This window comes from Colobus angolensis, unplaced genomic scaffold (assembly GCF_000951035.1).
Source record: "Colobus angolensis palliatus isolate OR3802 unplaced genomic scaffold, Cang.pa_1.0 Scaffold80, whole genome shotgun sequence".
Lineage (NCBI taxonomy): Eukaryota > Metazoa > Chordata > Mammalia > Primates > Cercopithecidae > Colobus > Colobus angolensis.
The window spans coordinates 6062421-6074340 of record NW_012121821.1 but is presented as its reverse complement, the minus strand read 5'-3'; the positions used below and the strand labels follow the sequence as shown (position 1 = coordinate 6074340).

Sequence of the window (11920 nt, the reverse complement as noted above, 5' to 3'; positions counted from 1 at the left end):
TATAAGTTCTCAGAACTCCTCTCCTTTATCTCAATGATAATCAAGGGTGGAAAATGTTATTTATTCATAAATACGTATTGTCAAGTCACTGGCTGCCAGTGATTTGAGTTTACATTAGCAAGCTAAAAGTAATGCATCCTTTGTTCATATGTTCATTCATTCAGATGCTCTGGGAGGGCAGGAAATTGTGTCCATTGTGCACCACTTATTTATTGAATAGATGAATGCCCATATTGTTTGAAGTGCTGTTGTTAGTGCTGAAAATACAACAGTGAACAGGATTGGCACAATCCCTGGCCTCAGGGAGTTTACAGTCCAGCAGGGAAGCAAGAGACCTAAGAAATAAAACCATCACAAATTGTGATAAGTGCTAACATGGAGAGAAACTGGGAGTAAAGTCAGCCTAGCTTAAACAGCGTGGTCAGGAAAACCCTCCTTGACAGCCATGGGAAGATGGGAGTGAACTACAGGCTAGTTGTGGTGAGTATCTGATTTTTTTCTGACTGACAGCTTTCCACGTTTGGGGAATTTCTCACCTTATAAATCTTGGTAGTGGAAAATGATCACTCTCCATTACAGAAGCCGAAAGCTGAACCCCAGCCTCCCTTGTGGCTCGGCTGTGGCATGTGATCAACGAGTCTTTCCTGTTGGCCCCGATTCAACTGCTAGTGATACAAAAAAGCAGGACTTAGGCAAAATCCCTTATGAAGAGGGAGGTAGCCGTGGTGGGGGCTACACCAGGTTTGGAGGCAGCAGCCAGCACCAGTGGGCTCAGAAGTACAAGCAGTGGGGGGCTGGGCCCAGAGGTGGTGACAATGATACCTTCACAAGACCAGTTCTGCACTGCAATTTAGGACATTGGTCCTAGCCATAGCATCCAAGGCCAGTTCTGCAGCACAGGCAAGGAGGTCTGTGAGCTTCCTAACATAATAAATTTCTTTTCATCCAAATCATTCAAAGACAGTTTATATTGCACTGAAATTAAGAACCGCAACACTAGAACTGCACTTTGAAGTATTTGAAGACGCAACATTAATTAGCCTGAAGCCAAGATTTGGGCAAACACCTCCATGGAGCAGTTGAATTCAAAACCAACAGGTGTGAATGGTCAGACCCAAGCTTGGTGAGACAAGGTTGCTTCTGGATTGCTCTTCTGGAAGGCCCAGGATTCCACCTGTGGGGCTCTTCTCTGTGTCCACTACCAGCGTCACCATGATTTCAAACCAAGAAGCCAGCTGCACCTCAAAGCTAACTAACTGGAAAACAGAACAGTCACTTTATGGTTTTTATTTTCAACACTTTTTCTTCTCCCTTTTGCAATACAGTTTGTAAAAATGCAAGCCCTGTTTTTCCTCTGTTCTCACACCACCACCAAAACAATCATCAACAAAGAAGACTTCTGTGACCCCAAAATATGTGTGGGGATTTCTCCCCGCCAGCCAGCAAGGAGCAACGTTCGTGGAAATCAGCCGGTGTCCTCCAATTCAATTCCGACTCTGCCTTCCTGGTGAGGGTATCAGATCCCACAGGCTGAGGACTCAGTCCCCAAAAGTGCCACCCCGCCTTCACACACCAGTTCCAGCCTCCAGGACTTCTGATTGATCAGCTTAAAGTTAAGGTCCCAACAAGCCCCCTCTAGGTTCAATTAATTTGCTGGAGCAGCTCACCGAACTCGGGGAAACACTTACTTTCAGTTACCGGTTTATTATAAAGGATGTTACAAAGGGTACAGATGAAGAGATGCATAGACACGGCATGGGGGAAGGGGTGTGGAGCTTCCACGCCCTCCCTGGGCACAGCCCTTCAGGAACTTCCACGCGCTTAGCTCGCTGGAAGCTCCCCGGACCCTCTCCTCTTGGGCCTTTAATGGAGACTTCACTGATTGACAATCTTCATGATTGACAATCCTGTAGAAATGAGATTTGACAAAAAGGATATGATCTAAACCCAGCAAGGCCCATCTGTTCAGATTCTTCTTGGCCTCTGTGCAGCCTTCTTTCCTCCAGGGAATGAGGCAAAACCCTCTCTGGAATGAGGGTCTCATGACCCACAAGCGGATTCGAGTCCTGAGATTCTGTTTCCTTAGACCTGCTCTTGGCACCTAAAGTGCCCCAACATTACAACAAAGGATTGTGACGGGGCTATGGGAGTTATGAGCCAGGAATCATGGGCAAAAACCTATATATATAGTTACAATATCACCAATACGTATTGTTTTTTCTTTGGGATGTAGGTGTATACGCTTCCTTTTGGTATAGGCTGTTTTCAGTTTTTCTGGGGGTCACCTTGATCATTTTATTCCCAACGATGCAGGTTTCCTATGGAGGCTGAACCCAGTGGGGAACAGTCCACCATCAGCCTTGTCCCTCCTCCTCCTTCCTCACACACGCCCTATGAAATCCCTACCCACACCCCGGCCCCTGAATCACATCTCGGGTAGATTGCACAGCTTTCTCGACACTTTCAGGTATTAAAATTTTCAGTCAAATGTTTGTCCAAATTTTAATGTCTCATCCAAACTTTTAACATCTCATCCAAACTTTTAATATCTCATTCAATTTAAAACTTCTCTCCTCCCAGGTGAGGCCTGGCCTGTGGCTTAGGGATCAACAATGAGAAACAGCTGGGGTTGGGGAGGGGCTCTCGGGGCTGAGTTGGGGTGGGAGGGTGGTGAGGGGAAGGGGGATACAGAGCTTACTGTTTTCCTTCTTTGCTCCACATCCTCTCCCGTGATCCCCGCTCCTAGATCCTCCAGGCTTGGGCACAGAAGGAGGGCGAGACTGTTTCGCTCACTGGTTCTGTTTTCAGTTCCCCTCAGGCAGATACGTGCCTTCTGTTGCAGCAGATGCACAAATACCGACCCTTTCCTGGAGGTGCTCTGGTGGGTCCTTCGGAAACACCCTCCAACGGGGGCACTCCTCACTGCACTCCTCGGCCAGCCTCCGGTGGCCCTCCCTGCTCCCTGAAATCTTCCTGTTTCCTTTGCTGGGGCTGTTGGTTCCTGGATTCTGTCTTCCACTTTGATAAAGCACTTCCTTGACTGCTTTCTGAGAATTTGTGCATAAGAGGGAAACTTTTTGACATCTTTTCTGCTTGAAAAAAAAAAAAATCATTCTAAATCCTACTTTTTCTAGATGTGAGATTCTATACTGGACATTATTTTAACCTTAGAATTTTGAAGGCATTGCTCTGTTATCTTCTAGTTTCCAATAGTGGTACTGAAATGCCCAATGATGTTCTCATTTCTAGTTCTGTATGGGTGTGCTCTGTTGTCTTCTATCTAGAAACCTTTGGGCTCTTCTTTCCAGTGTGCTGACATTTTCAGTGGTGTTGGTCTTTTTCATTTATTGTGCTACGAAGTTGACAGGTTCATCAGAGAACTCATATATGTCAGCCCTAGAAAACTCTTTTATTTGCTTCTTTCATAGTTGTCTCTTTTTTTTTTTTTAAAGTGTGTGTGTGTGTGTGTGTGTATGATGAAGTGTTGCTCTTGTCACCCAGGCTGGAGTGCAGTGGTATGATCTTGGCTCACTGCAACCTCTGTCTCCTGGGTTCAAGTGATTCTCCTGCCTCAGCCTCCCGAGTAGCTGGGACTACAGTGCCCACCACCATGCCCGGCTAATTTTTTTAGTTTTAGTAGAGAGGGGGTTTCACCATGTTTGTCAGGCTGGTCTCGAACTCCTGACCTCAGGTGATCCCCCGCCTCAGTCTCCCAAAGAGCTGTGATTACAGGCGTAAGCCCCCATGCCCAGCCTCTCTCTTTTTAAATTTTATTTTTGAAACAGGGTCTCACTTTGTCACTAAGTCTGGAGCACAGTGTCACAATCATGGCTCACTGCAGCCTCGACCTCCTAGGCTCAAGCAATCCTCCCACCTCAGCCTCCCAAGTAACTAGGACTACAGATGAGCACGCCACCACACCCAGTTAATTTTTCAATTTTTTGTAGAGCCAGGGTTTCCCTATGTTGCCCAGGCTGGTCTTAAACTTCTCTCACCTTGGCATCCCAAATTGCTGGGATTATAGGCATGAGCCACCGCACCCAACCTTTTCTTCAACTTTTGACCAAATGTTCTCAAGCCTTCTATTACATTTTTTTAATTTTATTTTTTGAATTGTGGTAAAATATGCAAAAATGTCCCATCTTAACTGGGCGCAGTGGCTCATGCCTGTAATCCCAGCACTTTGGGAGGCAGAGGCAGGTGAATCACCTGAGGTCAGGAGTTCAAGACCAGCCTGGCCAAAATGGTGAAACCCCCGTCTCTACTAAAAATACAAAAAAAAAATTAGCTGGGCATAGTGGCGCACCCCTATGGTCCAAGCTATTCGAGAGGCTGAGCAAGAGAATCACTTGAACATGGGAGGCAGAGGTTGCAGTGAGCCGAGATCATGCCATTGCACTCCAGCCTGAGCAACAAGAGTGAAACTCCATCTCAAAAAAAGGATCCTGTTTTTATTTTTATTTTGTTTGGGTATATACCCAGAAGTGGAATTGTTGGATCATTTGGTAATTCTATCTTTAATTTTTTGAGGAAACACCTACTGTTTTTCTTCTATTTTATTTTTAATTGTGCTTTTTTCATATCTTTATTTCTAAGAGCCCTTTCTTATTCTTAGAATCTTTCTTTCTTTCTAATAGCATCTTACTCTTTTCATGGATGTTATGTCATCCAAGAAAGGCACAGTATTTGGAACACAGTCTATAGAGCAAGATGATCTGGGTTCAGATCCGTGCTCGGCTACACGCTAGCTTGTTCAGGTTGCATAAACTCCTTGTTCCCTCATTTCTTTCTTTATCAACTGGAAACAATAACAGTACATAAATTTTAGGATTGCTGTAAGGATTAAACGACCTAGTAATACCACACCCAATATGCAAGTGCTATAGTTAACTCTCTGAAAATATTATGTTATAGTTTATTATTTTCTTCTAGTCTCTTGATTTTTTGTCTTGATTTTAAACATTCTTATTTCAATCTCTGATTTTCATGTAAGAGATCTTCTTCAAGTGTTTTGTTATCTAAAGTGCTGCATGGAAATTCCGTTTGGCAGGGCAAAGTTTGTCACCTTGTGTGATTCAACAGAAACTCACCCTGATAGAATCGTACACTGTGTGAGATCAGGGTTTTATCTACCTTGTTAGTCGCTTGATTACCTGCATCTACAGCATAGTAGGTGTTCAGTCAATATTTGATAATATAATTAAACCTCTCTGACCCACACACAGTTTTCTCATCTGAAAAGTAAGGTAAAACATATTTATCTGGCTGGTGTTGTAAGAATAGATAATATATATAAGGCATCTGGTAGCAACATTATTATCATTATCATGTCTAGGGATGACATTAGGGCAGCTGCTTCATAACCATTCGTGGTCACCACTCACCATGCTAAATATAGCAACAAAGCAGAGTTAACAGGCCAGTTATTTTAATACAAATAAGCAAAGCAAGAAGAGGGCTCAAGATAATAGCCCTTGACATTCAGTGTGTAGAAAGTCCCAGAAGAACACTGGCTTCAGTCATGACCTGTGAGCAGAAAGTGGGTAGCTCTGCTGCATCACCAAACAGCTCTGTAGAATCACCATTCACAAGGTGCTTCTCAACGGTGTGGTCCGTTACAAGCAACTCAGCAGCAAATTCATGGGACGCAGAGCAAGGGTGTGCCAGGCCCCCTCACCCATCCTGAAACTCTATTCAGAGAGCAGGTAGGCTGATGGATTGGTTGTCTTTGGACTAGAGTTTTTAAATGTAAAATGATAAATGCCTCTAGTTAAAAAAAAAATCAAGAGTACAAAAGGATCTAAATGGAAAAGTCAGCATCCCTATCACCCACAGACCCTCAGGTAGATTTTTCAGAGTTAATCACCATTATTTCTTACAGATATTTTTATGCACACACAAAGATATACGTTTATTTTTTCACAGACGGGAATCATTAAAAAACTATTCTGAAATTTGCTTTTTTCCCTTCCTACTTTATTTATCCGGAATCACTTCCCATATCAGTATATATGGATTTACCTCCTTATTTTTAACAACTGCTGTATGTATAAAGTAATATAACAGATAAGCCCCCAATCTCAATGACGTCACATAATTAATATTTATTTCTCATTTACCTCAATCCAACTGGGGATCAAGTGGGAGTGAGGAGGGTAAGGAGATGTTTTGCTCTTAGCACTTATTCAGGAATCCAGGATGACCACAGCCCTGCCACCTTCAACATATGACTTCCACATACTTGGTGGCTCCTAAAGTCACTCTGGGTAACAATATCCAGCCAGTAGATGGGGAAGGAGTGTGTGGAGAAGGGTGAAAGGTTTGTTTTACAGTAAGCCAAGTCTAGAGGTGATATCTAACACTTTTGCACACATTACTTTGGCCACAACTTGAAGACTTTCCCCTGTAGACCAGCACTAGGAAATTGTCCCAGCTGGACAGCTGCTTGTCTGGAACTACTGGACACTATGGAAGGGAAGCACAAACCTTTCATGGGTGGTCAAACATACCTGACACAGATGCACTGTAGGAATACATCCGAATTTATTTAACACTCAGAAGGCTAGCTTTCTTCTCTTTCTTCTGCTTTTCTGCTTACCTTTTGTCAAAGGCAAGTTTTTAAACTGTGGAAAGATATCATCTGATAAGAATGAAGACATGAGAAAGTAGACACCTGTAAACCACTGCTGGTGGGTGTGTACTGGTTCAGATGTGGTGGGGTACAGAGGAGCCATCAATGAAAAACCTGTCAATGATGCATATCTATGATCCAGCATTACATTTTTTTTTTTTTTTTGAGACGGAGTCTCACTCTGTTACTCAGGCTGGAGTCCAATGGTGCCATCTCAGCTTACTGCAAACCTCTGCCTCCCAGGTTCAAGCAATTCTCCTGCCTCAGCCTCCCAGGTACCTGGGATTACAGGTGCGTGCCACCACACCCAGCTAATTTTTGTGTTTTTTAGTAGAGATGGGGTTTTACCATGCAGCCTAAGCTGACCTCAAACTCCTGGGCTTAAGTGATCCACCCACCTCAGCCTCCCAAAGTGCTGGGATTACAGGCGTGAGCCACTGCACCTGGCCTGCTCCAGCAACACTTCTAAGGATGGTTTCCAAAGAAATGAGTGGATTGCTGCTCACATCTGTATGCACATGGATGTTTATAATAGTCGTGCATTGTAAACAACCTAGATGTCTAACCACAGAGAACTGTTTAAATTACTGTACATCCATATAATGGAATACTATGCAGGTGTTAAAAATAATTGCATAGATACTTGCAAACATAAAAATATGTTCATGATATGTCATGATTAAAAAATAAGGTTCCTGGCCAAGTGCCATGGCTCACGCCTGTAATCCCAGCATTTTGGGAGGCCGGGACGGGCAGATCGCTTGAGCCCGGGAGTTCAAGACCAGCCTGGGCAACATGGTGAACCCTCATCTCTACAAAAAATACAAAAATTAGCCGGGCATGGTGGTGTGCACCTGTAGTCCCAGCTACTCAGGAGGCTGAGGTGTGAGGATTGCTAGAGTCGGGGAGGTCAAGGCTGTAGTGTGCCAAGATTGCACCACTGTACTCCAGCCTGTGTGACAGAACGAGACCCTGTCTCAAAAAAAAAAAAAAGATTACTTATAGCAAAAAGGCTAGAGGACATATGCAAATGTATACAGTATTTATCTCTGCATAACAGAACTATGGGTGTTTTTCATTTTCTTCTTTCACACCTTTATGTGATGTGTTAATATTTTATCATTAGGGAAAAAACAGCAAAGCTATTTTCAGCTTGAAATGAAAAAAAAAGTTGATAAAGGGGATTGGGGCTTAGGTGATTAAAGGCAAGCATGTGAGTCAGACATGGCCTCCCAGCTCCTGCCGGACTGCTGCGCTGTCGCCAGACACTCAAGTTGCTATCAGGAGCACTTTTCTCTGTCAAAGTGACTGGCTTTTGTCATGCAATTCCCAAGTTATAATGGGAGGGTAGGATAGGCCCCAGAGCAGTTAGCTGAGGCAGCCCCACTCCGTGAGTTGGTCCTCTGGGGCTCGCCATACCCCCAGCCTCTGCATGGGGAACACCATCAGGGCCCTCGTGGCCTTCATCCCTGCTGACCGCTGCCAGAACTACGTGGTCAGGGACCTCCGTGAGATGCCGCTGGACAAGATGGTGGATCTCAGTGGGAGCCAGTTACGCCGCTTCCCCCTGCACGTGTGCTCCTTCAGGGAGCTGGTCAAGCTCTACCTGAGCGACAACCACCTCAACAGCCTGCCTCCGGAGCTGGGGCAGCTACAGAACCTGCAGATTCTGGCCTTGGATTTCAACAACTTCAAGGCTCTGCCCCAGGTTGTGTGCACCTTGAAACAACTCTGCATCCTCTACCTGGGCAACAACAAACTCTGTGACCTCCCCAGTGAGCTGAGCCTGCTCCAGAACCTCAGGACCCTATGGATCGAGGCCAACTGCCTCACCCAGCTGCCAGAGGTTGTCTGTGAGCTGAGTCTCCTTAAGACTCTGCATGCAGGCTCTAATGCCCTGCGTTTGCTGCCAGGCCAGCTCCAGCGCCTCCAGGAGCTGAGGACCATCTGGCTCTCGGGCAACCGGCTAACTGACTTCCCCGCTGTGCTGCTTCACATGCCCTTCCTGGAGGTGATTGATGTGGACCAGAACAGCATCCGTTACTTTCCCAGCCTGGCCCATCTGTCAAGTCTGAAGCTGGTCATCTATGACCACAATCCTTGCAGGAACGCACCCAAGGTGGCCAAAGGTGTGCGCCGTGTGGGGAGATGGGCAGAGGAGACGCCAGAGCCTGACCCTAGAAAAGCCAGGCGCTATGCGTTGGTCAGAGAGGAAAGCCAGGAGCTACAGGCACCAGTCCCACCTCCTCCACTTCCTCCTACGAACTCCTGAGGAGCTTCAGTTGCAAGTCAGTGCCAGGGACCCAACTGTAGCATGTTTTGGAAGCCTCTTCATTGGAGTGGAAAGGATGGCTCTGGGTCATTTGGGGGTGGCTCTGCTAGTAGAGACTGATGGAGACAGCCTGGTGGAATACCATAAATCACGCTGAGAAAATATTTCTGGCCAACAGCTCTTCTTCCAGAGGGGAGTTGTGTGCCAATGATGGCATGAGAATCCAGAGAATTCTTGTTTGCAAGAAAACAGCTTCTCCATGCAGATATTTTGAAACACTGAAGAGCAAAAAGGGCTGGGACACTTTGAACTCCTGCACTCTCCAGAAGTGACTGGTCATGAGGCTCATGAGCTCCTCAAATAAGGTATTTGTCATAGAATTAAATATTCTGGTGGTCTGTCCCTTTGCAGGACATATTTTCTTTACTGTAAATGACCACAAACAGTATCAATGTATCACTGAGGCCACTAAAAAGGACATTTCTACCTAGGCAATCAGTCAGATTCACAGAAAAAAGTTTTGTTGTTGTTGTAAAGGCTCAAGATGAAACTCTCCCCAGCAGTTTAGTGCCTGCTGAAAAGATCCCTGATGGACAATACCTCTGGTGGACTCCAGCTGCCCCTTTTATTATTATTAGAGACAAGATCTCGCTCTGTTACTAGGCTGGAGTGCGGTGGCACAATCACGGCTCACTGCAGCCTCTAACTACTGGGCTCAAGCCTTCCTCCAGCCTCAGCCTGCCCAGTAACTGGTACTACAGATGTGCGCACCTGGCTAAGTCTCTAATTTTTTTCGTAGAGATGAGGTCTTGCTATGTTGCTCAACCTAGTTTCAAACTCCTGGGCTCAAGCGATGCTCCTGCTTCAGCCTCCCAAAGTGCTGGGATTACAGGCATGAGCCACCACACGCAGCATTCAGCCGTCACCTTAAACTTGACAATGGCTCATGCTGATTTAGTTCATTTTCCCTAAAGGTTTGAGCCAAGATCTGCTCCCAACAGTTCACTGTCACTGACAATGTTGGAAGTCATCTGGAAAAGATGACCTCTGTGGCAACGCAGTCTCATTAAAGTCAAGCCTTGTTGTGATTCCTGTCTACCTCCCTGAAGCAAAGCCCTTCTGTTTATTCACACTAATGAGCCAGAGCTGAGCTAAATTGAATCCTTGTCCTTGCAGGAAAACCACATTTCCAGAAGCATATTAGTTTAAAGGTAGTAGGTGAGAAATGTGATCACTTGAAACAAGTACTTTGAAATTTGAATAGCAAGTTGTAGTGTACATAGGAAGTCTCTGCCTCTTTTGCCTAGTATCTCTGCCTTTGTTTCAATGTGTTTTGATTTCTATAGACTGTTTTGACAGTGTATAAACCAAGGTATTGTTTTTTGAAAGTATGCAAATTGTGACCTTCTCACAAATACAAAAACTTTAAATAAATTGTTGTCAGTGGGTGATTTAATAACACAAGTCTTTATGTACTTGGACCTTTTCAGCAAACAAGGACACAAAAAGTGTCATCTTAACTAAAACATACAGTACCAAGTTTTTAAAAGGACCTTTTCCATAAAAGCATCTTAACCCAACAAAGTTTGGTTCTAAAATGACATTACACAGCAGACCTATTTTCATGTATGTCTTCCTACCAGAAATATTTCCTGCTAAACTAGAGGAAGAGAAAGTTCCATGATATTGCATAATTCCTTCCTACTGCCACCTCCCATCTGCAGAGCATTTGCAACTCATTGATCAGACTGCGGAAAAAGGCCCCTTTAATCATTTAATGTAATAGGTTTAAACTTTCAGGTCAAACATATTTAACTCCTTTAGAAACAAGCCCAGATTTTTGTTGGATAGTGAGGATTTATCTCATTCCTAATGACGGAAGCCAAATTATATTCAGCTGATGATAGAAACTTTTGTCAACAGAACTTGCATTCTAAGCTTAATCTATAGCAAGGTTTATCGATTGCTGACTTTCGTTTGACCCTGTCTTCCCCTTCCCAAGATTAATTGGCCATTCTGTAGTTGCAGACTATAACCATAAAACAGAGTGAAGCCAATTGATCCATACAGAACTCTCATCTCTGAATCAGTAGTCAAATTATAAACATTTTGGCCCATCATCAAGCTGTTTTATTCTAAATCAATACACAACAGACATTTCTCAAATGGTACGGTCAAGTGTTGGCTGTTGAATTTGCTTTCCAAAAAGTTTTCACTGTAGGTTTTCAATCAATTTTATAAAGTATATAAATGCATACTTACATTTCTATAACCCTTCTAATGTTTTCTGGAAATGCTGACATAATTAGAAAGTAAAATAAGAAAATGTTGAAGCACCAAATGTAACTTTTTTGCTCCTGATTTTAAGTCTTGAAACTCAAAGTGTTAATGCATCAAAGGGAAAACGTCTTCCAGAAGTTTACATAGGATTTTAGACTCCATAAACAAGAGTGATGCCAACTGAAATCTTTAACATGGAATCAATGGAAATGAATCAGCAACTAAGTTTGCTTCTTTATTTTGTCCTAAAATGCAACATCTCTAGAGTTTGTAATTTTACACTTAAAGTGGATTTGTGCCCTAATAAGCAACTGAACTCAAACTAAAGGCACATATCCAACACAGTGAACCAGAAGCAACGTAGCATAGTGGCTAAGAACATGGCCCTTCAGACTACCTGGGTTCAAATCCCAGGTTTGCCAAGAACTAGTCAGTTATCATCTGTGTGCCTCAGTTTCCTCATCAGTAAAATGGTAACAGTTTTGGCAGGGCACTGTAAGGATTAAACCAATTACTGTGTATAAAATGCATAGAACAGTGCCTGGCATGTGACAGTGAAGGTTTACATAAAATGTTCTTTTACTAAGTATTTTTTTTTTTTTGAGACAGGAGTCTTGCTCTGTCGCCCGAGCTGGAGTGCAGTGGCCGGATCTCAGGTCACTGCAAGCTCCGCTTCCCGGGTTTACGCCATTCTCCTGCCTCAGCCTCCGGAGTAGCTGGGACTACAGGCGCACGCC

At 44.1% G+C, this 11920-nt stretch overlaps 1 protein-coding gene across 1 annotated transcript; it reads left to right on the top strand.

Annotated features, from left to right (window-relative positions):
• Positions 1-7743: 7743 nt before the first annotated feature.
• Positions 7744-10333, top strand: LRRC10 (leucine rich repeat containing 10). The gene has a single exon (XM_011929306.1). The coding sequence runs from the start codon at positions 8064-8066 to the stop codon at positions 8901-8903; it is 840 nt and encodes a 279-aa protein (XP_011784696.1). The 5' UTR covers positions 7744-8063; the 3' UTR covers positions 8904-10333.
• The last annotated feature ends 1587 nt before the right edge of the window (positions 10334-11920 follow it).